The sequence below is a fragment of the Drosophila subpulchrella genome, unplaced genomic scaffold, assembly GCF_014743375.2.
Source record: "Drosophila subpulchrella strain 33 F10 #4 breed RU33 unplaced genomic scaffold, RU_Dsub_v1.1 Primary Assembly Seq354, whole genome shotgun sequence".
Taxonomy (NCBI): domain Eukaryota; kingdom Metazoa; phylum Arthropoda; class Insecta; order Diptera; family Drosophilidae; genus Drosophila; species Drosophila subpulchrella.
The window spans coordinates 11,532,005-11,558,211 of NW_023665577.1; the positions used below are offsets into that span (position 1 = coordinate 11,532,005).

General features: G+C 43.6%; 8 protein-coding genes and 2 non-coding genes across 11 annotated transcripts; 2 read left to right on the forward strand and 8 right to left on the reverse strand.

The window, feature by feature from the left end:
- Nucleotides 1-1,496: 1,496 nt before the first annotated feature.
- Trnay-gua lies at nucleotides 1,497-1,589 on the reverse strand. The gene is made up of 2 exons: nucleotides 1,553-1,589; nucleotides 1,497-1,532 (listed from the first exon to the last, which is right to left on the reverse strand). It is a non-coding gene; the product is annotated as a tRNA-Tyr (tRNA).
- A 494-nt stretch (nucleotides 1,590-2,083) lies between these two features.
- On the reverse strand, nucleotides 2,084-2,177 carry Trnay-gua. Its single transcript has 2 exons — nucleotides 2,141-2,177; nucleotides 2,084-2,119 (listed from the first exon to the last, which is right to left on the reverse strand). It is a non-coding gene; the product is annotated as a tRNA-Tyr (tRNA).
- Nucleotides 2,178-2,630: 453 nt separating this feature from the next.
- On the reverse strand, nucleotides 2,631-5,032 carry LOC119560029 (probable cytochrome P450 313b1). The gene is made up of 7 exons (XM_037873324.1): nucleotides 4,945-5,032; nucleotides 4,639-4,885; nucleotides 4,195-4,584; nucleotides 4,071-4,140; nucleotides 3,879-4,005; nucleotides 3,635-3,814; nucleotides 2,631-3,584 (listed from the first exon to the last, which is right to left on the reverse strand). The coding sequence occupies exons 2-7, from the start codon at nucleotides 4,790-4,792 to the stop codon at nucleotides 2,994-2,996; spliced, it is 1,512 nt and encodes a 503-aa protein (XP_037729252.1). The 5' UTR covers nucleotides 4,793-4,885; nucleotides 4,945-5,032; the 3' UTR covers nucleotides 2,631-2,993.
- Nucleotides 5,033-7,303: 2,271 nt separating this feature from the next.
- Nucleotides 7,304-10,411, reverse strand: LOC119560331 (dual specificity mitogen-activated protein kinase kinase 4). Its single transcript, XM_037873721.1, has 5 exons — nucleotides 10,085-10,411; nucleotides 9,060-9,901; nucleotides 8,862-9,002; nucleotides 8,501-8,586; nucleotides 7,304-8,437 (listed from the first exon to the last, which is right to left on the reverse strand). Exons 1-5 carry the CDS (start codon nucleotides 10,113-10,115, stop codon nucleotides 8,263-8,265), a joined length of 1,275 nt encoding a protein of 424 aa, XP_037729649.1. The 5' UTR covers nucleotides 10,116-10,411; the 3' UTR covers nucleotides 7,304-8,262.
- A 316-nt stretch (nucleotides 10,412-10,727) lies between these two features.
- LOC119560535 (28 kDa ribonucleoprotein, chloroplastic) lies at nucleotides 10,728-11,164 on the forward strand. The gene has a single exon (XM_037874022.1). It carries the CDS (start codon nucleotides 10,785-10,787, stop codon nucleotides 11,058-11,060), a length of 276 nt encoding a protein of 91 aa, XP_037729950.1. The 5' UTR covers nucleotides 10,728-10,784; the 3' UTR covers nucleotides 11,061-11,164.
- LOC119560532 (dihydroorotate dehydrogenase (quinone), mitochondrial) lies at nucleotides 11,058-12,589 on the reverse strand. Its single transcript, XM_037874020.1, has 2 exons — nucleotides 12,402-12,589; nucleotides 11,058-12,347 (listed from the first exon to the last, which is right to left on the reverse strand). The coding sequence occupies exons 1-2, from the start codon at nucleotides 12,447-12,449 to the stop codon at nucleotides 11,175-11,177; spliced, it is 1,221 nt and encodes a 406-aa protein (XP_037729948.1). The 5' UTR covers nucleotides 12,450-12,589; the 3' UTR covers nucleotides 11,058-11,174.
- A 152-nt stretch (nucleotides 12,590-12,741) lies between these two features.
- On the forward strand, nucleotides 12,742-13,923 carry LOC119560533 (protein SYS1 homolog). Its single transcript, XM_037874021.1, has 3 exons — nucleotides 12,742-13,001; nucleotides 13,079-13,200; nucleotides 13,606-13,923. The coding sequence occupies exons 1-3, from the start codon at nucleotides 12,837-12,839 to the stop codon at nucleotides 13,799-13,801; spliced, it is 483 nt and encodes a 160-aa protein (XP_037729949.1). The 5' UTR covers nucleotides 12,742-12,836; the 3' UTR covers nucleotides 13,802-13,923.
- Nucleotides 13,426-14,385, reverse strand: LOC119560536. The gene has a single exon (XM_037874023.1). The coding sequence runs from the start codon at nucleotides 14,154-14,156 to the stop codon at nucleotides 13,920-13,922; it is 237 nt and encodes a 78-aa protein (XP_037729951.1). The 5' UTR covers nucleotides 14,157-14,385; the 3' UTR covers nucleotides 13,426-13,919.
- A 1,647-nt stretch (nucleotides 14,386-16,032) lies between these two features.
- On the reverse strand, nucleotides 16,033-22,326 carry LOC119560013 (ATP-dependent RNA helicase bel). Of its 2 annotated transcripts, none has more exons than XM_037873296.1 (5): nucleotides 22,064-22,326; nucleotides 21,543-22,009; nucleotides 19,131-19,506; nucleotides 16,956-18,845; nucleotides 16,033-16,882 (listed from the first exon to the last, which is right to left on the reverse strand). In XM_037873296.1, exons 2-5 carry the CDS (start codon nucleotides 21,585-21,587, stop codon nucleotides 16,764-16,766), a joined length of 2,430 nt encoding a protein of 809 aa, XP_037729224.1. In that variant the 5' UTR covers nucleotides 21,588-22,009; nucleotides 22,064-22,326; the 3' UTR covers nucleotides 16,033-16,763. The 2 variants fall into 2 exon arrangements, with proteins under 2 accessions (XP_037729224.1, XP_037729225.1); XM_037873297.1 differs by having other exon boundaries at nucleotides 16,965-18,845; nucleotides 22,064-22,324.
- Nucleotides 22,327-22,487: 161 nt separating this feature from the next.
- LOC119560541 (Hermansky-Pudlak syndrome 5 protein homolog) lies at nucleotides 22,488-25,883 on the reverse strand. Its single transcript, XM_037874032.1, has 3 exons — nucleotides 25,626-25,883; nucleotides 25,045-25,545; nucleotides 22,488-24,560 (listed from the first exon to the last, which is right to left on the reverse strand). Exons 1-3 carry the CDS (start codon nucleotides 25,707-25,709, stop codon nucleotides 22,668-22,670), a joined length of 2,478 nt encoding a protein of 825 aa, XP_037729960.1. The 5' UTR covers nucleotides 25,710-25,883; the 3' UTR covers nucleotides 22,488-22,667.
- Between the last annotated feature and the right edge of the window lie 324 nt (nucleotides 25,884-26,207).

The following is a 26,207-nucleotide window of genomic DNA, read 5'->3' on the forward strand; positions in this document are numbered from 1 at the left end:
GCTGTCGACTCGGATTAGCAGACCTTGCCAAGGGTACCAAGTAACACGGTAATCAACCGGTCCCAAATCGGACTCCGAATCCAAAAGCGAGGCAAAGTCCCGGCTTGTTATACAAATAACTGGTGGCCAGTCAATTACGGCAACTGGCCAAGGAAATCCAACTAAATATTTTATTATGAGCCAACGTTTGTCTTGATTATGCGCCGAGTTGCTGGAGGGAAGCGCAACTAATTGAAAACTTGCAAAAGTTTTTCTCATTAATAATAAGCCAGACCGAGAGCCCCGGCGACTATTTGCTTACGGGGCGGAGCAGATCCTCGTCCCTTCGCCCGTGGTCCTTCGTCCTGTTCCGCAGTCAGCTTGATTTGTTGTAAATGATTTAATTACTTATTGCAAGGCGCTGGGAAAGCTATTATTAAGTTGGATGCCCGCCAGGCCGCACTAAACACGCGTATTAGATTAATGTTGTGATTACACAGCCATCTCCATCGAGAGATGATCCCCCGACCTAATAGAAATTCAACCATTTTTCTTGTTTAAAGCTATGGAAACATCTATACACACACTGAACTTTCAGAAACCATAAGTTCTAAAACTTTTTGATACTATGTAATATATATTATATTTCGATATTTAATTTGCAGGTTTAAAAATTGATTCCTTAATCACATATATCATATTATAAAATAAATAAAAGAATAGTTTTTCTATAAATACAAATATTTTTTAAATTACAAAGCTGATCTATATTTTTAAAAGAAACATAACTTTGTTTTTGGAAAATATTTTGGCAATGAGTACCAACTCCTATTATTTTTCCAATAGCTGTATGTGCCCCGCAATCCATCCCATTCTGTATTTTAAAGCGTTAACGAGTCGCAATCGCTTATTGCATACTTTTCAGCTCCCGTCGAGGGGCTTCCCCTCCCCTAATCCTTGTTCCGCAGGATTCTCGTTGGCAAGGACGCAGCTCCTGCTATTGAATTATGCATATTTCGTTGCAGGCAGTGGAGCTTGAAGTGAAATGGTGGCTGGGGGCAGGCTGCCCAGACGGCAATCTATTCGTTTGTCAGGCGTTGGTGGTGCGGGGTAACATTACGGGGTGGCTGGGTGGCAAATAGAATTATTACCTCGGCAAAGTGTTGATAAATTGTATTTGCAACAAGTCAATGATTAAGTAATTTAATACGACAACAAATACACGACCAGGTGGCCAGCGCACTATATTTTTATTTAAATATCCAATCACTTGCTTACTTTTGTTATTTTAACAACACCATTATTTATTTAAGAACAAAAAATAAATTTAAAACATTTAATTAAGTAAATCCATATTATAGAAAGTCAAAAAGAGACACATCATTTTTATCAGCAAAACAAATATTTAGAATTGAAATTACATTTTAAAATATTAAAAAATAATTTTTTTAATTAAACAAGCCTATTAACAATAAAAGCTTAATAAAAAATAAAATAAAAAAGTATTTGTCAAAAAATCCTTCGAGCCGGATTTGAACCAGCGACCTATGGATTTCTATTGCTTGTTTTCCAACTACAGTCCACCGCTCTACCAACTGAGCTATCGAAGGTCGGTGAGGGGCGCTGATCTGGGGCTGTCCATTCGCTATCGGGTACACTATTGCTACATATATATGTTTAAAATTTGTACTACAAATAAATCAAAAAATACATATATTATAATATATGCATCGTTTTTATTTTAACGGTCAGAATCCAATTCTATCTGCTGAGGGGTCACGCGATTTTTTGACCTAGTTATATTTTTTATGATGAACCTAAGATGACAAGATTACTTAAAATATATAAGTTATAAATATTTGCATATATATTATAATGCTTTGTTGCATTCTCAAGTAACTTAACATAATATAACTTGGATTGATATCATTATACAATTTAATTTTAATGAAACTCTTGTTCTTTCATGGTTTTTAAAAGTGCTTTCTTTTCTTTGCCGATTTTGGGTTTCTCTTTAATAATTTACGTGGTATTTAAAATAGCTTATCATAAATAAAAAAATAAAATGAACGTATGGAGACAATAAAAAAATAAAACAAAAAAATCCTTCGAGCCGGATTTGAACCAGCGACCTATGGATTTCTATTGCATTTTGTACCAACTACAGTCCACCGCTCTACCAACTGAGCTATCGAAGGTTGAAAACTTGGGCGGCCGATGTGCGTTTAGTGTGTAGGAGCGAGCGAGACCACTGTTAACTGATGAAACTACTTCGATCAAGTAATGACTTCATAATATGATAAGCAACATGCTTATAAATAAAGCATATGAAGATTTATTTTTAAATACTATGTATCGCAATTGTATTTGATCTGAAAAGCGCGTGTTTTAATGCACGCATTTTTGGTATGGTCTAAAATTATTTAGCTCAGCTATTTGATCTAAGATTAAAATATATTTGTGGTTTGAAACGAAAAATCCAAAAAAATAAACTTTAAAACAACATAAGAAATATAACTTTCTAATTTCTTTACAAATTCTTTCCATTCTTCTTTTAGGTTAAATTCTTTTCATTTGATTAGAACTATATTTCTCAATAAAGAAGTTACGATCTTTCCAATCGGGTAATGAAACGTGATGAATCGGCAGACAGTTTCACTCCCTTTCGTAATCACCCTGGCCAATTCTTTGAGGGCAGGAACTTTGACCGGCCCTCAGTAGCAATAGATAGCACACTCCAGTCGACCAGCCTTTCAAGAAATTCAATCAATTATGTTCTGTATACGCAACGTGTGCTGTAAAGTTGTGGGTGAGCACGAACAAGTGCAAACTGAAATCCATTATAGCCATTTGCAAGCTGGCAATTTGCGCAGGGCCAGGGAAGGAGCAGGAGGAGGGGATGGACATCGTTAACGAGGCCAACAGCAAAAGATGAAACAAACTCAATTTCCAACGCAGGGAAAATGCAACAAAAATGGCATTTTTAATTGAAAAATTACAGCAACCCCTTCCTGTTATCTCCGCTCCACCCGACAGAGCGGATAATCCCTTAGCTTCAGGGAGATATTACCCTTGACCATCAGCTCCTCCAGGCGAGCCTCGGTGCTGATGCGATAGCTGCGAAAGATCCTGGCCAGCAGCAGTTTCATCAGCATCTGGGCATATCGGTAGCCGATGCACATGCGCAATCCCTTGGTGAATGGGACAAATGCGAAGGCGTGCCTCTGCGGGAAATCCAATCCGAAATGTGCCTCTGGATTGTAGGTACGCGAAAGTGGACCCCACACCCGTTCGTCCCGCTGCATGTTGTAGATATCGATGCCGATCTGGGTGCCACAAGGGATCAGGAACTCTCCGTCATCCCGCTGCAGTTGAATATCCTGCTCCGCCGATCGCAGGACCATGGGCACTGGAGCAAATAGCCGCATGGCCTCGTTGATCACCATTTCAGTGTACTCCAATCGCTGCAGCTGCTCCAAAGTTACATCCCCAGTGGGATGTGGCAGTTCTCTGACCAGTTCCTCGTGGAGTTTCTCCTGGTAACAAGGATGCATGGCCAGGCAGAGAATGGTGAAGTAAAGGGCCGTCGATGTGGTCTCGAAAGTCTGTGTTAAAAGTTATTCAACTATTTTTTTAAGGATATACTTTTACCTACCGCTGCAATGGTCACATTGGCCTCATCCCTCACATCCTGCCAACTCAGCTGGCCGCGCTCCACATGCTCCCTCACCTGCTCGATGAAAATGGCCTTGGACTTGCCCCTCATCTCCAGTTCCGGTCGCTGCTGCTCCGGTTTGGCATTGGCAGCCACCACCGAGACAATGGGTTCGAGAAGCTGCCGGAACATGTTAGCTAGGGGTTATGGTGGTCATGGCTCGCTGATCGGATGAGCAGCTTACCTGCTCTATAAACCCAAAGAGTATGCCAACGACCTTTTGCTGCAGGCGAAAGAGTCCTGAACGACGGTATATGACCTCCGGATAAAGCCAAGGAGATAACATACGCTTCACACACACTTCTGTCAAGCTAAAGGGATATTAAAATATGATTTTAGTATTATATAAATATGGAATATTATTTAATTTACTCACCCATTATAAGCCTCAAAAATGGCAATAGATCCGTCATGCTGGAAGTTCATTTTCTTGCCCATCGTGGTCTCTATAAGGCATTAAGTTTGAACCTTAAAGTTCCATTAGCTATATAGATACTCACGGCAAGCTGCTTCCAAGACGGTTTTCTTGAGGATTTGATAGATCTCCAGCCGCTTGCCATGCTGCACACCCTCAAGCTCGAGTTTTTCCAGTAGCACTTGCGCCTCGGCATTGAAAATGGGCAGGAAGTTGCTGAGAATCTGGCGACCAAAGGCGGGATTAATAAGGCGGCGATGTTTGTGCCAACGAGGTGAGCTCGATGTAAAAAGTCCGTCACCTATGGCCGAACTAACGAATCGGTAGAAATCGCCCTTATTGGTGCAGTGCGTCGAGTTGAATATCTGTTCCACACTATTGGGATCGTTGATATAGAGGAAGCAATTGGTGCCCATCCAGGAAATAAAAGGGGCCTTGAACTGTCGCGACAGGCCGTCCATGTACTGCAAAAAGGCTGGCAAAAGTTCGAGCTATCAAGTGCCATTTGGGAAATCCTCTTTGCTCTTACTCTCCGGATTCATCATCTGCAAGCCCATGCCTATCAAGGGCCAGCCAATGGGTCCACGTAACTGCCAGGCGGCTTTGTAATACCTTCGCCGGCTCCACAGGAAGTATATCCAAGCCAGCAGCAGCCAGCCGATTAAAATGATGCAGGCCAGCATGTCGTTAAACCGTATCCGTAGTCAAAAATTTAATTGCTCCACGCACGGCGTTTGAAAGCAAACTAATCCCGGCTCACAGCTCCATTCAGTTTTCTATATGTACATATGCCATAAAGAAATCGTCAATGGATGAAGAAAAAATAATAACTTGCCAGACTAATTGGCCGATTTTTTAAATTTTCACTGTATGATATTTATCATTCAAAGCTCTTTAAAACAACCTTTCCGCTTGGCTTTGCAACCGCAACTCATCTGGTTTTCCTGCTATTCGTCGATATTCTACTATAAGTTGGCTAAAAAACGGGGTTTGTACAGTATGTACGAATATTAACATTTTCTCTAGCTGGGGATTACGCATTTGCGGCCTTAATGCACCTCTTTCCATGCCCCACACGTTGTGGGACGATTCTCATTTTGGTGTCGATATTCATTCGAGTCGCGTGCCCCTAAAAATTATGCCAAAGCAAACTCAAAATTTTAAAGTGATTTTAGATACTCTAACTGGAACATCGTAAAAAAAATAAAAGATCGAAAATTTTATAAAGAAATCAAACATAACATTTAACATTTTACTACAAAATTGACCCAGTTAGGCTTATCTTTTTAAAAAAGTTTTTTGTTCCTCAATATTGATTTTTTCCTTTCGCTAATTTATACATTAAATATTAAATCATAAGTAAATACTAACATAAAAATATTTTATTTATTTATCACCTACAAATTAAATGTTTTATTTCAAGAAAAACATAAATCCAAACGGACATCATTAGTAGATCAAATACTTCGCTTTTGTACTGTGACTGTTATAGGATTATATATTTACCTAGTAATTCCTGGCGAACAGCCATGCGTCCGAATGCCCAATCACAACCCCATTTACACAGCTATTACGCATCAATTGAGTTTTTGAATTATAATTTTTATTTGCTATTAATATTTTTACAAATTGTTTTATTTGTGGTGTTTAGCTTTTTCAATTTTGTTCAACAGTTCTATGTTATTTATCTGTGTGTATTTGCCATGACTTTGAATAGTTCCCTTTCGGTATTTGGTTATCCTTGTGTAATATTAGTTCTCGCCGAGATACGGAGACACAAGCCGGGGTTATTCATACGTATATGTAGACTGTTAGTTAGTAAAACTTAGTGCGCTAAGTGTTGAGTGAGCGTCTCCTGATTCTGCAACGGGTTTTTACTTAGGATCTGGTCCCGAATACTGGGATCCCACAAATATTCCGAAATTTAGCACTCTCTTATGTGTAAGCTAGGTTTAAAAGTTTGCAAATATTAATATTGTTGTGGACGTTGCGTTTCCAGTTTTGTCATTGGTTAGATTTAGTTTAGAGCTTTCGGTCGTGGCATAAATTTGCGATTTAATTTTATTCAAAGGCCTTGGATCAATGGAAGCCAATCTTTGGGGTCTTGGTGTTAGATTTCACATGGGAATTGAGTTCGGGATTGATAGACATAAGAACCGCACTTGACTTGCAGCTGGTTCATAGATTAGTATATAAATATTTGCCAGTCATGTGTCCTTAGTATATCTACCATATATACACATTCCGTACGCCCTCATCATATCCTCTCAAGGGACGTTAAGTTATTCTTACTTTACAAATAAATTATACTCCATTTATTGTCAAAAATATTGACGACTTGCGATTGCATTATTCCTGGCATTACACATGAGTTGTATAATATGATTATTAGTTCTACCGCTAGTTATATCAAAAGTGATCTGCCCAAGTACTTAGGTAATTGTTTTCAACTATACCACCCTGTGATTAGGGATTAAATTCAACATTACGGTCAGTTAGTATGCCATGTTTGCAACTATAGAAACTATTTCATTGGAGATTGAGGTTCTTCACTAATGTGCTTTTCGAGTGGAATGTTGATTAACTTTTTGTCTTGGATTTTTCCAATGCATATGCTTCCCCTTAATAATGTAGTACTTTTTAATTGGTAAATACTCTCCCAAGGGCGAACATGTCTCGGCTGGCCGAACATTACTTGACAAGTCTATATGAAAATTCTGGGATGTTTGCGGGCTTAATAAAAATATATTTCATATTTGTATATATTTCCACTCTAAATGCTGCATGCTGTAGGATTATATTTTGCAAACAAACTTTGAAAAAAAAGGAAAACTGCTGCAGGCTTTGTTGCTTTGCTTATTCTATTTGCAACCCGTGCAAATATATTATGCATGTATATATGTATACAAAATAAACTTTGCTTTCACATTGACGCTTGCATAAAAATGTTAATCAAAAAACATTGGTTTTAGTTGTTACGTGATTTAGTTTGGTTGTTATTGTTGTTGTTTTGAGACGGGGACATAGACGGTGCAATCGTTTGGCTGTGCATTTATGGGGATGAATGTGGGCATGGTGTTTGCAGTACGGCTATATAAGCTTGGGTTTGAAAGCTAGGCTAGGGTTTATATATGGCTTATGAGTTTTGATTAAATTTAAGTTGTGGCTCTCCTGGTAAGTGTTTATCATTTCGGTTTATACTTAGGCACAATACATTTATTTTGTTTTATTTTCAGTTTTCACATGACTTTTGTTTTTGTAGCTGTAACTTTTTTGCTAAATATTTTTGCTTCGCTTACAACTAGTTACTACGCATAAAAACGTGTCTATATGTGTGTAGTGTGTGAATGTGTCGGTGTTGTGGCTAATTATTTCATATATTATGGGATTAATTTTGCATTTCTCTGCAATAATTTCTACTACAATTTAAACATCTCAGCCGCTTGGCTATTATTTAAAGCTTTTCACAATCATTTTTATATATGCAAATTAAAAAATATAATAGGATTACAAAATCTGTTCAATAAATAATTTATAATTCAATAGTTTTTGTTGAACTATGTTTTTTACGCACTTTAACGCGTGTTGGTGTTTCTGTTAGTTTGTATGGGTAGTCAATCTTCGTTCCCACGAAGTTTTTTTTACAAATATTGCTTATGTTTTGCATGTGGCTGCTTATTAACGCAAAATGCATTACCAATTGGTCTTGTTTCATCATTAATGATAAATAAATCAACCGGATTATAAAATGCTCGCTTGAATGAATGTATATAAATAGGCATTGGGCGGGGAGTCCAAAGCTGGTCAAATTATTGGCCGAAATACTCGACTGTAACCTGCTGCTGGCCTGCTTTTTAACACAAATTTATTTTCAACACAAAATTGGACGCACAAAACTGCGAATACAAAAATTATTGAATTATAATAGGCTTTTTAGGGACTTTAAACTATACACACATTATGCTTACTACCAGCTTACACACTTTTCGCTTAGTTTTGTTTTTCTGTTCAACAAAATATGCGCTAGGTTTTCTACGAATGCTACAAAGTAGACAACAATTTAAATTTTCTCTGCTGCCCTTCTGCTTAGTTTGCTTGTTGTGTTGTTGTGGTTTCTCAGTTAATTTATGACTTGCTTCTTTTCGCAGGGTGATTAACTCTCCGCCTGCTGGTTGGCCGTGAACTGCGTGATGCCGTCCTTCTCCATCGACTCTAGGATATCAGCGACGTACACGGCAACATCGGTGTGGCTCGTCTCACCGCGACGAATAAAGGGCATCTCCAACAGCCGGCTATACTTCGGTCTGTCGCTCTCCTTTTTAATCAGGCTTAAAAGATTATGACATTGTTAGATTCTAGTTTGCAGTCGCATAATTTTTATTGATGCTTACCAAGTATTGACAAAGTCAACAAACTCTTTGGAGAACTCCATGCCGTTGTAGGACGTCAATAGTCTTGGCGGTTCACCTTGCACAACCTGAGGAAATGGGATTATTGATAATGAGAATTTCCCTATACTCGAAAGAACAGGAAGAATAACACACTACTACAGAATAAAGATTATTTCAACTACATCAACTACAATGAGGAATGTAGGCTGCCCGCGTTATCTTCTAAAGATTTCGTTTTATTTCCCCTAATAACAAAGGGCACGAGATAAAAAGATATTTGTATAGTTATTTCTCACAAATATGATTCATACGCATAAATCAGATAAATCTTGTCACTAAAATATTTTAAACGCATTTGTACCTGGCACAACTGCTCGAAGACCGAGTCCCATTTCCGGTAAGGGAAATTACCGGTAGCCACCTCCATTAAAGTTATGCCCAAAGACCAAACATCGCTTCGTACATCGTAGCCCTTGGCGCGCTCCGGATCAATGCGTTCCGGCTGCGAAATTACAGAGAACTATAGTAAACAGCTTTGGGAAGGTATAAGTTTCGTTACCGCCATGTAGGGCCTGCAGCCCGCATCCTTGGTCTTGGCAATCGAGTCAACCAGCTGACCTGATATGCCAAAATCACACAGCTTGATGTCACCACGACGGTGCAAAAGAATATTGCTCGGCTTTACATCCCTATGGATGATCTTCAGCTCCTCCTTCAGATAGTTGAGGGCATTTACGGTGGCGACCGTAATCTTAGCAAGTATGGACTCCGGAATGTGGCGCTGCTGCTTCTCGTAAATGTACTTGTAGAACTTGTCCAACGAGGTGTCCATCAGTTCCATGCAAATCCAGCAGTCGCCCTCTTTGAAAAGCGCACCATAGAACTGAACGATGTAAATACACTCGTTGGACTTCATGACCACCTCAAGATCCATGAGCAGCTGCTTCTGTTCCTTCTCGTCGACGGTGGAGCGTATACGCTTCACGGCCATTACCTTGTCCAGTTTCTTGAAGATCATCTTGTTGACCGCCCCAAAGGCTCCACGCCCAATTTCGCCCTCATCCTCGAGATCATCCGAAGTGAAAGTGTGTGTATTGGCGGCGCCCTCGCCAAACTGCAGCTTGCCACAGGCCTGCTGGCGAATCCGCTCCCGGTGGCGATCGGCGGCGCTGCTGTTCGAAGCTGCCGGAACTGCGGGCACACTAGTGCTGGCCACCGGTGGAACCGGTTGTGGCTGCTGGGCACCAAAACAGCGGGTCACATGGTTGTGCTGCGATGAGGAACTTGAGCCCGAAGAGGTGGAACCCGACGAGGTGGACGATGTGGATGAGGGCGGATGGCGAATGCTGAGGTTGTTCAGGCTGAGCTGATCCGGGGGATTGCGGGAACGACTGGATCCGGCTGGAAATGAAAGGGGAAAACGAAGAATGTAGCAGGCTTAATGGATTGATAGAAATCACCGCTTATCACCGCTGCCACCCGATTCCCTAACTATGCGTCACCCAGCGAGTGTGTGTACCTCCTGGCCTGCATATGTGTGACATGCGTGGGCGGTCCACTACCGAAACCAAAAGGGTAACTCACTTGCGAACAAATTCTTCGGTCGCTCGGCCATTGTGTGCGGTGGCTGAAAGTATCGATGTCCCTTTGTGTGGCTGTCCTAAGGATGTTTTGTCCGTTTTCTGCAGGCGCCGCGCCCCGAATACAACACGTCGACTGGGACTTCCTTTGGCCCTCCGATCGCTTGGCCACTGGGCCGCCTTTGATGGGCTCTTCGCCGTACGCAACGGAACTACTTTTTCAGCAATCGAGCGCACTGATATGCACTTTTTCCGCAATTTCGCTAAACATTTACATAAATAACGCAAAACTTAAAGGAGCTAGAGATGAAACATTGATTATTTGCGGCCTATCGATAGGGCACCGCAAAGCGGTCGATATGGCTGCAGACCAAATATCGATAGGCAGTCAAAACCATAGGCATGGTACGTAAATTGTGAGGTGGATATTTAAAGAGTTTAAAAATGATTTTTTTTATTAAATAAAAAAAGTTTTCAAATACAAAAATAAGTTAAATTAAAATATTTCTTATTTGAAAATAATTGAATAAATCAAGTATTTCGTTTCAAATATTACTTTGTAGTAAAACAATTATTTGTACATACGCAAAAATTCTATAGTTAATTGGTGACGTCAGAAGCGCTTAAAATATAAACCGGCGCCACCTGTGCAACCCTGCACCATTCCGTAACCGCTCTAAGCAAAAATACAAATCTCCATAACCATGTCCAGCGGATTCGCGCGAAGCAGCTACAAATTGTTCGTGGGCAACCTTCCGTGGACGATCGGCAGTAAGGAGCTGCGGACCTACTTCTCGAAATACGGGCACGTGGCCAACGCGGAAGTGGTCTTCGACCGGCAACAGGGCCTTTCCAAGCACTACGGATTCGTGGTGTTCAGCCAGCGGGATGCATTCAACAGCGCCAGCAACCAGAACACCCACTTCCTGGAGGGCAGAGTGCTCAACGTGCAGCGCGCCAATGAAAGTCCCCAAGCATAATAGACGACAATTGTATTGATTTACTGGTTATACTGAACAAGGGGCAGGAGAGGTGGAACTTAGTTGTGTACTTAAATGAATACAGCACTTGCTTTAGGACTCGACATCTTCGTTTCATTTCTTGGGCAGGTAAAACTTGGAGTTGGTGCCGACCACTTCCGCCACATTGGTATGACCCAGTTGGGTGACTAACGCCGACAGCTCCGCCTTGATGTCGTCCACGAGAGCGGGTCCCTCGTACACCAAAGCCGTGTAGACCTGGACGTAGGAGGCCCCAGCCTCGATCTTCTCGTAGGCATCATAGCCGGAGGCAACGCCGCCGACACCAATGATGGGTATCTTGCCATCGGTGAACTGGTACATCTGGGCAATCATCTCCGTGGATCGGGCCTTGAGTGGTGGGCCACTTAATCCGCCTGCTTCCTCGGCCAACTTGCTGGATCCGATCTGATCCCGCGACACCGTGGTGTTGGACACAATCAGACCATCCACGCGGCTCTTCTTGCGCTTGATCACCCAAACGATGTCCTTCATGTCGTCCTCGGACAGATCGGGCGAGAGTTTTAGGAAGATGGGCACATTCTTGTTCTTGTCCAGGGTGGATCTGGTCTCGTTGACCTGCTCCAAAAGCTCCCGCAGCTTCTCCTTGCTCTGCATATCCCGCAGGCCCTGGGTATTTGGACTGCTCACATTAATGACCAGGTAATCCGCTACGGGTCCGAAGACCCGCACTCCCTGTACGTAATCCGCTATCGGGCTCATGGTGCTCTTGTTCCGGCCGAGATTGACGCCCACGACGCCGTTGAAGTTCTCCTTGCTCCGGAGCAGGCGCAGCCTTTGTAGCACAGCCTGGTGACCCTCGCTGTTGAAGCCATACCGATTGATAATGGCCCTGTCGTCGGCCAGCCGGAAAACCCGCGGCTTGGGATTGCCCTCCTGGGCGGCTGGAGTGACAGTGCCGACCTCAATGAAGCCGAATCCCAGATCCTGCAGGCCGTCCACCGCCTCCGCGTTCTTATCGAATCCCGCGGCAATGCCAATCGGATTGCTCAGCATCCGGCCAAAGAACGGGGTGTGCAGATTCTGGTCATCCTGGTACTGGGACACCGGACACAGGCGGTACTTGCAGGCCAGCACGGCCAGCTGGTGACTGGTTTCCGCCGGAAGCAGGCGCAATGCTGGCATTACAAAAGTGCGGAACACCTGGTCTTGCTTCTTGTACGCCGTAAGGCCCGCAACCAAGGCGGCAGCTCCGGCCGTAACGATTCCCAGCGACCGCAGACGACCCTGTGGGAGGAGTACATTCAAAATCCGCAGCTATTTAAGCCTTACTTTACTTACAATTCTCCGCGTTGCGTTTCTCGCATTCTTCAAGTGATCTTGATCCATGGTGACTATCGCCGATTATCGATTGCGGCCGATTAAGCAGAGAACGAACAGGTTTCGCGGAGTGTTAGAAAAAATGTAAAAAAGTATGTATGTATGGATTGTAATAGACTTCTAAAATAAATTCAATTTGGGAGAAAGTCGTATCATTTTGAGGGAAAATTCATGTGAGGCTTTACTTGATTACGTGTTAAAATTTTTATGAGCAAGACATTTTCTTTCGGTGCATTAAACTAACCCCTTTCACTCGCAGCCCATGCCGCAAATTTATCGATAACCATCGCTGGCCATCGCAGTGTCATCACTAAAGATTGAGTCAGTTTGTTATGGCCAGCTGAAATTTGGGAAAACTTTCGCTTTTAACCGCAGATTTGGAAACCCGGGGCAACCATGAAGGGCGGAACCTTCCGCAACACCCAGTGGGATCCCACGCTGCTGTCGGCACAGATCGTATCGATGCAGTTCTGCGTGTACTTCACCCTCGGCCTGCTCGTCTTCGTGGCCAACAAGTTGTCCGGGGATAACTACAGTCTGGATCACTTGTTCGAGTACCATGTATGCCATTTGGGTCCCAGACCCTATTAACAATATTCCTAACACCCTACTGACTCTTAATGCATTTGCACTTCCAGGAGATACACATCTACGATTTGGGAGGCAGGCTGGTGATCTGCGCCTTCATGTTAAATGCTTTCCTGGCCTCCCTGGCACTGTGGTGCATCGTGAGACGAGCCAAGCTCTGTCTGGACTTCAGGTGGGCATCTCGAAAGAATTCCAAGGAATTCGTATGATACGTACAACAGAACACTTTAGGAGTGGATGAGGAATAATTGACGATTTGCTTTACTAGCATAACTCCATTTTGATCATTTGCAATATTTCAATCGCTGATTAAGGACGTCAATTATTGACCTTCACCATCAACAGGAATGACGCATAACTAAAATCTGAACACCATTTTACTTATAAGTAAAAATCGTTAGCTTTATTAATCAGATTGCTTTAATGAAAGCTTAAAGATTTATTTCCTAGCCGTACGATGTTAATGAATTTATAAGATACAATTCCAAACTTGAAGGATAATCGCTTGATTTTACAGCTCACGTTTTCATACAATGCATATCTGCCACATTTAACAACTATCCCTATTTTTCCGTAGTTGCACCTTCCACGTCCTGCATTTGCTCATCTGCTGGTGGTACAACCGCTCCTTTCCCGCAAACGCATCCTGGTGGCTGCTCAACGTCATCACAGGCACGATAATGTGCATAGGCGGCGAGTTCCTCTGCCTGCAGACCGAAATGAAGGAGATTCCCGTGGGCTATGCGGCCCTCAATCAAAAGTCGGACGTCTGATTCTAATCCACCAACTTGTGATGCATGCTAGCTTCTCGAACCATCTTCTTTGTAAATGTAATTTATTGTTAAACTAGCGTTAGATTACATAGCATATAAACACTATATTGTACTCCTATCAATGTATTATCTGGTAAACGAACGGGGGTCTTTGCCTGAGCTTCAGCTCTGCAGGTACTGCAGATGGCGGCAGGGAGAACTTGATCCCAGAACCGCTGGGATTCCTGGATACAATTGACCAAAATGGCTCCTCGCACGGCACAAAAATCCAGTAGCTGAAGGCAAGCATGAAAGTGGCGATCAGAGATCCCAGGAGGAGAAAGATCCAGCACGAACCGTGTTGTGGCTTCTGCATATTCGCTGTGTCTACCAGTTGGGGGCCTTAAAATTGACACAGCTGAGATGCGCAAATCCAACGAAATGCACCGAAAATTCCCGACCGTTCTCCGAAATAATATAGAATGAGGTGTGCCCTTGTCAAGAGCCCACGATGTTTAAAATGCTAAGAGCTTTGCTCTGCAAGCAATTTTATCTGACGAACAACGATCGACAAGCTCCCTTATCGTCCAGAAAACATCGGCAAACTAATCAAGTTTGCCTAATCTAATCTAATTAGGGAGCGGGTACGCAGCCACACGATCGTCACATTTTCAACGCTGTTTACTGCACTTCCATTTACGTTTTCTCCCCTAGATTTTCAGTTTCAATTAGGCTGATTGCTTAAATGTGCACAACACCGGTGACAAAGCTCTCGTTTAAGAAGCTTGTAAAGGGTCACTAACCGGGTCTACGATTCTCCGTTTATAATTTGTTCAGTAGCTGCAGATCGATAGCACCTGGAGAGTGAGCGAAGGCGACTACTATACATAAATTGCCGCAGAATTGAAAATCTCTTGTGATGGTCCCATCATGACGAGTGATACAAAAACTAGTTAGAATGCTTACCAAGTCTTTAATAATTTCATTTGGTTTGGGAGAAAAAGTGATGAAGTGAAAATATAGAAAATTTGAGCTTTTAGGGCTGGTGGGGATACATGCCCAAGATTTATAGAATAGTTGAGAATAAGCGTCGAATGACAACTCATTTGTTGAAATCCAATGCTCAATTTAAAACTTGTTCCAAAAACAAGATTTTAGGGGACTTTTGTATGTATTAATCCCTTTTTGGTCTTGGGAACTTTATTATATATATATATATATTAAGAAGCTCGAGATAGAAAACTGTAGTAGAACGACTGAAAAAACCCAATAAATGCTATAGATACGTGTTTTATGTCGCTGTAAAGGTCATTTATTATGCTAATCACGAGTATTACTGAACACCCATTTCATAATTGATTTTTAAAACAAACATATTAGGTCATATAAAAACAATCATAGAATCGAATAATCGAATCGATTCATAGAGTCGAATAGTCGTAATCCTGAAACTTAGAAAAAATTGATATATACCGGAGTAGAAGAGAATATGATAAAAAAAAAGAAAGGAAGTTAGCTTCGGCAAGCCGAAGTTTGTATACCCTTGCAGCTATAATTATTAAATTCTTAAAATACAAAGAATGATATTCCCAATAGTATAAGATAATATGTCCAAAAACACCGAAGCTATAATTTTTTTAATATTATTTTCCCACCAATTTTCCTATCGTTCCTATGGCAGCTAAATGATACAGTCGTCCGATTTTGATAAAATTTAATTCGAATTCAAAACTAAAAATGGAATTTCCATGCTTAGAAGGTTATGTGTTAAAAAACACCAAAAATATAATTTTTTTTTTTCCGATTATTCCTATGGGAGCTATAAGATATAGTTGTCCGATCCGGCTGGTTCCGACTTATATACTACCTGCAAAAGATATAAGACTTTTGGGAAAGTTTCAGCCCGATACCTTTAAAACTGAGAGACTAGTTTGCGTAGAAACGGACGGGCAGACGGACATGGCTAGATCGACTCGTCTAGTCATGCTGATCAAGAATATATATACTTTATGGGGTCGGAAACGTCTCCTTCACTGCGTTGCAAACTTCTGACTGAAATCAATATACCCTCTGCAAGGGTATAAAAACAAAGAAAACCTGGGCTTCCTTTTAATGCTGTTACCTTAAAATCACCGATTTTATCCATAGCCTTATCCAAAACCCATGCTTTAATTCAAATCAAACAAGGCGATCTCTTTTTTCATTTGCTAAATTATTAATTTTAAGTTTAGCAAACTTTGTTTTTTAATTACTTTTTGTTTGTGTTGGTTTCTTGTTTCATATAGTACATTATATCTCGATTTATATATTTGTTAATATATATATCATTACTATTTTTACGTTTTCTTCGTTTAAAATCATCAATTGAAGTTCAAGGATTTGCGCATTCATCGTCTTGATCCGATATCGACAGTATTTATGTCTATATATATTTGTATTTTAAGAATTCCAAGAAAAATGATGTGTGAGAAGTGTAACTTATGGACAAAAATTCAAAATTGTATCAGTTGCTTAAATATTCTTAATATTTGTGGTTGTTTAGCATATTTGTAATATGTATGTTTGCATATTCCTTCAACTACGCGCATCGATTTCATAAAATATAAGGATGGAGGATGGGAAGGGGGCCTGGGGTTTTGGGCTGGCTATACATGAATGTAATATACTTTCGCGATGGACTTGCACAATTTCTTATTTATGCTTGCTCCTGGTTTTTGAGGTTGTGAGAGAGAGGAGAAAATTGCTAAACGAGGGTGGAGGGTGCATCTGTGTATCTTTTCTGTATTTTCGTGTTTTGTGTTGCGCTGCGCACAGACAGTTTCTCTTTCACATTTGCTGTTCCTATATAGTATACGTGTGTGCACATACATATATAGTTATTATCGACTTTGTATTTATCTCCGTTTGGTTAGTTGCGAAAGTGGCTACGATGCGACTGCTGATGCTGCTGGCCCAGGACCTTTGCCTGAAGCTGAGGCCTTGCTCATTGACCCCACCAGTCGGGTGCGTTGCTCGAGTGTGCGGCACTTCCGCCGTAGGAGCCGCCATAGGAGCCACCACCGGCACCGCCGCCATAGTATCCACCGCCGCCCGAGTTGCCACCTGAAGGGGAAAACCATTGCTTAGTATCTCTCGCTCCAATTAAATAACTTCTGATGGATGAATCCACACTCACCAAACTTACCGTACGAGTTTCCGTTGCTGCGATAGTTGCCACCGCCGCCTCCCGATCCGGAGCCACTGCTGCGGGGTGGGGGTCCACTGCGTCCGCCACCGCCTCCGCCGCCAGAACTCTGACGGTAATCCCTTGATCCGAAGCCACCGCCGTAGCGTCCACCGCCTCCTCGTCCTGCCCTCTTGGCGCCGCTGTGGCCGCGGTCCGAGCTCATATCCTCCATGAAACTGGGGATCTCCTGCTTTGTCTCGATCAACAGCTCCAGAAGATCGGAGCAAATGTTGCGGTTCTTCTCGTTGAAGAAGGAGGTGGCCACACCGAGGTTACCCATGCGACCGGTACGACCGATACGATGGACATACTCCTCCACATCCGAGGGCAGGTCAAAGTTAATAACGTGCTTCACGTGCGGAATGTCCAGGCCACGAGCGGCCACAGCGGTGGCCACCAGAATCGGGCAGTCGCCCGAGCGGAAGCAGCGCAAAGCCTCCTCGCGCTCCTTTTGTGTGCGATCACCGTGGATGCTGGTCACGGGATGGTTGCATTGATACAGGAACTCCTCCAGCGAGTCTGCACCCTTCTTCGTCTCCACAAAGATCAGCGTGAGGCTCTCTTTGGTGTACTCGGGGCCGTCGCGAATGGACGAGAGCAGATCGAGGAGATACGAACGCTTATCGGGCTCATAGACCCACAGGATCGTCTGCGTGATATTTTCGGAGGTGGAGCCCACACGACCCACGGCCAAAAAGATGTAGTTGCTGAGGAAATCGCTGGCCAACTCCTGAATCTGCTTGGGGAATGTGGCCGAGAACATGAGCGTCTGGCGCTGTCCGGTTGGCGGCATGTTCAGCTGCTCGACGATGCGACGGATCTGAGGCTCGAAACCCATGTCCAACATACGATCAGCCTCGTCCAGGACCAGGAACCGAATATTTTCCAGTCCCACCTTTCCGCGCGTAATCATATCCTCCAGGCGACCTGGAGTAGCCACAATCAGGTGGCATCCGCGGTCCAACTCGCGCATTTGCTCGCTGGTGTTGTTGCCGCCATACAGCACGGCCGGACGCATCCGGGAGCGGTAGGCGAACTTCTTGGCTTCCTCAAAGATCTGAGTGGCCAGCTCGCGGGTCGGTGCCAGCACCAGACCCAGCGGATACTGCTTACGTCGGCTATACTGCCGGTTGCTCTGCGGCGGTGCCACATGCCCGAGCTCGTACATCTGGTTAAGAATCGGCACCAGGAAGGCGGCCGTCTTGCCGGATCCTGTCTGGGCGCATGCCATCAGATCACGGCCATTGATAATAATCGGAATGGCGTGCTTCTGCACCGGTGTCGGTTTGTCATAACGTGCTAGGGCCACGTTGTTGCGGATAATCTCCGTCAGCTGCACATCATCGAACGATGTGATGTTCGGGGGCACATTCTGGCCCGTCGCCTCCACGGGTATATCCTCGTATTTGTCAAAATTGATACCCGTATTGCCCACGCCGAACAGCTCCACCTCCAGGCGCTCGTCTCGGGCGCCCAGTTTTGTGTAGTCGACGTTGCCGCCGCCGCCCTCCTTCCAGCGGCTGTTGTAGCCACCGCCGCCGCCGCCGCCTCCGCGCTCTCCGCGGTTGCTGAAGCTTCTGTTGCCGCCGCCGCCGGGCTGACCTCCCTCTCCGCCATCGAAACCGGCCGGACGCTCCGGCTCCTGCCAGCGATCGTTGCGCGGCTGCTGCTGTTGCTGCTGCGGCTGTGCCTGGCCATCCTCGGCGGGTTGCTCGTCGAGGGCGTTACCGCTTCCACCGCCACCGCCGCGGTACGACGGACCACGTCCAAAATTGCGTCCTCCTCCGCCTCCGCCGCTGCGATTCCAGTCACCGCCGCGACGCGAGTCGAATTCACCACCTGCAATATATTTAAAGTTTTATATGAATGTTCTTGGTATAAAATAAAATATAGATTTTATTTGGATTACAAAAACTTAAGAAATTCGAGGTAAGCTTAAAGGGCACTAAATGAAAGCGATTAAAATGTACACTATTCTTATATTCTGCATTGTTACTAAGATTTCATACCACAGGTATTTTAACTATAGTTATATAAAATAATTACTTTTTATCTGCGGAAATCAATCATTTAATGACCTATTTTACTTCCGATTTCCTTATATATTGGTCTTTTAGAACTCACCGTTGTAGTTGTCCTCGAAGCGACCTCCTCCACGTCGTCCACCGCCGCCGCCGCCGCCGCCGCTTCCAAAACTACCGTAGTCGCCGCTCTGGCGATTGAAGCCGCGACCTCCACCACCGCCGCCCCTGCGGAATTCACCTCCGCCGCGCGACTGCTGCGGATCCCTGCTCTCCTGGCGCGAATTCCCGGATCTCGACTCGAAGCCCTGGCCCTGTCCTTGGCCCTGGCTCTCTGCGTCCGCTGCGTTGTTGTTGCCACCACCTCCACGAAGGTGCGGGGGCACATACACACCACCGGTGATCGAGTTAGTGGAAGTCTTGCTTGTTATGGGGCCGCTGAAGTCAGCAGAGCCGCCATTCAAGTCCAGACCAGCAACCTGTAAGATACAAAGAGGAAATCGTTAGTGACTAGTAACACCATAAAGGTAACATTAAAGATCCTACTCCAGTTTATTGAGCGCCAACAGAAATTTTTGAAGACCTTCATATCTGCTTAAAAAATATTTTGTAATCTAATAGTAGTGATTATTTATATTCCTGTTTTTAATTTTATTTAAAAGAAATCAATCAAATGATCTCCAAAATAGGTCAAGTAATGTACCATGTCACTCGGCTACATTTCAATCTGGTGGTTTCCATAATCCATGATATATATAAATTCTCTGTTGTTTCACAATCTATTTTATAGGTATTGATGAATCACCAGCTTTAAGTTTATTCTTTCATTGTTTTCACTAAATCCATTAAATAGAACAAAGTGCACTTTGAGATAAGAATTAAACCCACACACCAAAACTAAGCTTTGAAAGTAAGCTATGCGCTGCTTAAGCCTATAAAAAGTTAACTAAAATTAAATTAAGGTTTGATTTTACTGATTAACACACAATTTCTGTGGCTAATAAACAAAATAAGTTGTTTTGCTTTTATTTTGCCGGCACCTGTTCCAGTGTTCAAGTTCAGCTGTTGGAACATTTCCCAGGGGAAATCTACTCCAGAACTTCTCGGATCCCCCTTAGCAACATGTGCTATTTACCGCTGCCTCTTTCCAGGGCAACGTGGATATATACATACGTGCAAATCTCTGGAATACAACAAAGATAGAGAGGCGCAACTAGTTTAAAGCTTTGAATTTCATTTTCGCCTCTCTCTTTGTAAGCATCTCTCTCGCACTCACTGGCAGCCCATTACACAAAGAGCGACCGCCTAGCAACCCAACAAAAACAACACGTGAGCGGGCCACCCACACATGGGTAAATAAATCGCGGCCGTAGTGGTAGAACATTAAGCCCGGTTGTGGAACCCAAGTGAAAACAATGTGGAACGCGTTGGAAGAACATTCCACAAAAATAATTTAAATTCTATAATTACAATATTGTATATATTTGTATATTTTAAAAATCAGTAAAATATGTAATTCAAATTTGTTTTATAGTACATTTACCGCCATAGGTGTTTTCAACATGGCAAATTAAGATAAAAACAAAACAGAGTAACAGACTTAACTTCATAAAGATGAATGTACCTATATATAATATAATTATATTTTTATGGCGAGTCAACAAATGCCTAGATCATTGCCCCCAGTCTGACTTCTATGGTAATTCATTGTCTAATTGGGGGGAGCCCCCGATATTTAATTTGATTGTATTAATGACCCACAAGGCTGAGGCAAGCATTTCGATTGCATGAACTAAATATAAGAATACTTAAGTTTAGGGTTGATATAGAACACAAACACTATTTCTTTGATTTTAATAAAATTGCATCACATTTATATTTTAGTTGAATGGTTTTAAATTCAAGATCAAGATTAACAATAAAATTTAAGGACAAGCAACCACTTGTAAAGTTGGTGTGGATTAGATTTTTTGTTTTTTTTTGCTAAATCACCCTTGAAATTAATCAGCAGATCGCCAACCCCTGACAACCCTGTTTACAACAGCTTCCACATGTGTGCGGGAGCGAGAGAGCGCGAGGTATGACACACACACACACACGGTCAGTCTTAGAACAGCGGCACTGCTCGCACACGCACACAGACGCGGGAGGCCGAGTGGAAACTTTCATATGTATATAATATACAAGTCAAATTGGAGGCAAGCGGGCAAAAATTGTACAAAAGAAATTACAAATTGGAATGACGAAGACGAGCCCAGACGCACATATGCACGCACACAATCGCCACGGACACGATTCACCGTTGTAAAAGAGCGATAGAGACATTAGTGTGTTATGAAATCAATAAATTTCTAGCCGAACTTTTTCCCCCCAATTGCCGCATGAGCATCACTCACACACACGCACGCAATTACTCACTCACCCACCGTGTGTGCATGTACATATGTATGCATGCATATATGTACTTTTCTTATATAGAAGATGGTATTTTCACCCAGTTAAAATCACTACTTACTTGCTGCTCTAGACCTGTGCCATTTTGGTTAATAGCATTACTCATATTATCCTCCAATCAGTTGCTTTTTTTTTCTTGCTTTCCGTTTAGGAAAATTTTGCAATGGTTACGCTTCGGTTTTTTTTTTTAGGGTGCACACTTGCAATTTGCGACAAAAAAATGTATACGATCGTTGTGTTGGTGTTGCACTTTGTGTCTATACGTTTTTCCTTAGTTTTTCCGACAAAACTTCTTACGTTCCACAAGCTACTGCGTTCTCGTGTGAAATTTCAGGGGTCTGTACTTGAATTTTTTCGTTTCTTTTGTTCCTCGCACACAATTCCCTATGTACTGCTTGAAACTGAGACGTTTCCGTATCGGATTTGGCTGGCCTGCTTGTGCCAACAATTACAATTACAAGCGCTATGGGCTTGGAAAATGCTGCTTTTCCGACGAGTTCACGTTTTTTTCCGCTTTCAGACGCGTGTCTAAAAAATAGGGTTGCTAAAACGATTGTATCGATGAATTATCGGTTTACGCACTAGGGATAGCAGGTACTCGATCCAGGGCTTGCGACTTCGTTGGGATAGCGGAGACACGGGCTCGGGCGTTGCCAGATCGCTGCGCCAACTTCGCGGTCTTTGACTATCGAGTTCAAGTTGAGTTTCGGCCACATTCGCTTTTTTTGGGGCGTCGTCGATCTTCTTTGGGCTGTTGATTTTTTTTTTTGAATGGAAGAGAACTGAGGCTGGGCAGTTGAAATTTTGTAACAATTAGGCCAAAAATTGTTGTGTTTATGTTTAGGGGTAGCTGTTTTACAAAGCGTCAGTCCCTCTCCCCATTTCTCAGTTTGAAGCAAAAGGCAAGGAAATTGGCATTGAATTTGGGATTTGAAATATATACAAAATATCTATTTTGATATTGTGTTCTTTATCCCTCCTAAGATACATAAATAAAATCAAAAACTCTTCGAATTCTCGAACTCTCGAATATATTCATGCACTCTCGTATTTAGAATATACATATCGTTGGTGTACATGTTTATATAGAATAAATGCTTTTGGTATTGGCCTTAGCTTGAGATTAGATAGTGGAACAATAAATATAGCTATATAGTATCGTATATATATAATAATGCCCGATCGTCTAGCCCTTGAGCAGGCAGCGGGAGTAGAACTCCCGGTCGATTGCGTCGTTTGGAATGTACGAGCTCCACTTGAAGATCAGCGCCAGCGTATCCCCGGCGGCCATGTGGTCCAGTGCGATGTTGAGGAAGCAGTTCCAGTTGTAGAAGAAGTGACGCCCCAGCTGCTCCTGTTCCACGCCCGAGATGCACTCACAATTGGCGCAAATCAGCTTGCCGCGTTGGAGTTCAACGAACTGTTCGAAGCAGCGACCCCAGGCGCCAACGCTCAGTTGCTTGCCAACATCTGCCAGTAGTTCCGGCAGTCCGTAGTTGAGAACAATGGCCACCACCTTGGTGAGGTTCTGTTCGGCTAGGTAGAATTTAGCTAGGACATCTAGTAGTGCCGGAACACACTGCACCACATCGAAGCACTTGACCTGCTCGCCACGGGACCAGAAATATCGCAGAAGCACGGCTCCAAGTTCATGGTACAGACAGGAGGTATCAAAGCGCAGCGGAAACGAGCAATGCTCACACTTTACAATCTCCGCATTTTCGGGCGCATTTAGCAGCACAAATCCCGCAGCTATGTGATCCCGCGTGGCATCGTCCACCTCCCAGATCAGCTCCGGATCCAGGTAATCAAAGTACATCTCATAGCAGTTGCGTTGCGCTTCATCCGGCGTATCACCATGCTCCACCATCACTTGGGCCAATTTCTCGAGCAAATTCACCAGCTCCCCCGCGGCATACTCATCAAACACTCCTCGATATCGATCGACGCACTGCGTCCGGCTGAATTTAGCGCTCTTGGCGATCAGGTAGAGATTGTAGAGGGTCTTCTCCTCGGGACTGATGCGCGGAGCCTGTGGAACCGGTCTTTTGCAGCGGCTCACAATCTCCTCCTCCTGATCCTCCCCTCCCGATTCGTAGCGCGCCTTGATGTCCTTGAACGGCAGAGAACGCTCGCTGGCCGGGATTAGTTCTCTGACCAGCTGCTGCTGTTCCTCGGCAAAAATATTGAACTTGTACTTTATGATGTTCTTGCCGAATTTACCAGTTACCGTCAGCAGGGCATCCTTGAAGTGTCCCGACTTGAGCGGCTGTTTCAGGTTGTCGCAGAAGGCGTTCTCCAGAACGTACACTCCTTTTTGTGGCGCTTTCGCTGAGCTTCCGCCGCTTAAACTGCGCTCAGTGGTGGCTGAACTTCCTCCCGAACTCTGCGTGTCCAAAGCGCTGCCTGTGCACTGTGTGATGGCATCGAAAATCACGGATATATCATTCAGCAGCTCGTACTCCTGTCGCTCGATCAGCAGTTGCTTCAGAGGATTCAGCTGCTTTAGCTCGTAATCCTCGCGAGCCTTGTCCGCAAAGTACCGCACATGCTGGCGAAGTAGATTCGCACAGGGCAGCAATTTGGACTGCTGCATGAGGGAAACGGCGTGCGATTGCAGCGTCTGCAGCTGGACACTATAAAGTGCACCAGATTGGGTGAATACGAAGATCTCCGATCCAGAGGAGCGGCAGTCGGCGATCCTTTCGAACTGATTGCACCACAGCACAACCGCCGATCGTCGCACATCGAACACATACAATCCCAGCTCTGTGAAAGCCAACAGAAAGTCCTCGTTCAGCCTTTGGACCTTGGCGAACTGCAAGGTCTGCGGCTGATAGTCCAGCAGCTCGGCATTGGCGTCCAGTTCGTCTGCTCCGCTGCCAGGTCGCTGAATCCTCGCAGGTGCGGTGGCCAGGGCGGCCTTGAATTGGTGCGTCTGTATTACCTCGCCCTCGAAGTCCACCTCCCAAACGCGACTGCCTGGTCGGGCGCAGTAGATGCGAGATGGCTGCACAGACTCCTGCGGCGAGACAAAGAAGCAGGCTCCAAAGGCGCCGTCACGCGGACGATTCCCTATCTGAAAGATAAATTACAAAAGAGTGATTAATATAATCTATTGGGTAAACATAGAGCGCTGCAAAATCAATAAAATATAGTTGCCTTTCATAACCACAGCCCAGTAACTCAATGACTTCTAGGAATTACAGCTTACATAAGATAGCGACGTTGTTGCACTTGAAGTGAAATCAAGCGATAGAGATCTAACAATTATAGCTTATATTGTGAGTCTCCTTTTTAAAGCGCATATAGATTATTAAGTAACTCATAGAGCTAATCTAGTAACAGGTCCGCCTTCTGTGTTAAGTGTTTTTTCAGATCTTAAAAGTGTTATTATCTGAAGAATTACGTTAGGGACTCTGACAAAAATTTAATTAAGGATAATCAGATAAAAAATAGGAAACAAAAATGTGGCAAGGAACTCTATGCAGATCTAACTCCCTTAAACTCTCACCCCTGGGTTCAATTAATGATAAGTGATGCGATTATGAACCTGGACCCACCTGCTTGTACTCCTCGTACTCCGTATTGCAGAGAATGCACTTTGTGCAGTTGGACACCAGCAGCAGGGACTCAAAGTCGTCGATCTGGACGATGGGGGAGTCCAGGTAGAGCAGCGGGTGCACGGTCATGTTGAGCAGCAGGCTGTGCCCGATGAACGAGGAGAGCAGGACGAGGCTGACCTGTCCGCGGGAGTCGCCATAGTAGAACTGCTTCTCGTCCTGCGTCCAATGGATGCAGCTCACCTGCACGGATTGGTCCAGGTGCGTGAAGATCACCTGCGGCGTCGCCTGGGCGGACAAATTGACGGCATACACGCAGATGAGCGATCGTTGCGTTGCAAAAGCCACATATTTGCTATTGGCCGAAATGCTGAGACTGGTGATGGCTCCATGTTTGTTGGGTATCAAGAGCAGGAACTTGCCGTTCCGATTGAACAGGTACAGCGATCCGGAGGAGGCCCCAAAGATGATATAGCTGTCGGAGATGTCGAAGCAGGTGTACTAAGGAGGGGGATGAGATTCATCGGTGAGTGGGTGGCTATCAAATTACAGGTGAGATTCGCTTCAACTGGATTGCTCACCTTGATGCGATTGTGGTGTTTCAGCGGCAGCGACAGCGACAGCGAAAAATCAATAAAGTTCGTCAGGCAGTAGGCGTCGGCCATCTTGCGGGTGTTTTATAGTTTCAAATCGTTTGCTGATCACATAGCTTGTTCGTTAATCGGGATTTATTAATTGCCTCACTAATCTCAGGCAATTATTAGCTTTAAAAAACTTGTGTTTTTATCAGCCAGGCAAGCAATTTATGTACACAGGTCGTTGGAACTGTCTGGCAGCTCTGTTAGCGCTGGCAGGTGGTCGATAACAAGTGGTTGTATTTATCGGTCTTAAATGTTTATTTCTATTTGTTTTTATTTAGTTTTATGCTGCTATGTGTTTTAGGCTGTGAATAAAAAGAATTGGATTTCAGGTAATGTTTAATAGCTAAATGTTCAATTTTATTGATTATAATTGTAAGTGAAATATCTATATTATTGAAAGATTTGTAGCATGTTTTATATCATTTCATTTTACAACAACGCAATTAAAAAACAAAAGTATTTAGAAATCCCATTTTTGTAAATATTGATACTTTCTAGTGTTGTAAAATGCCAATAGCCTTG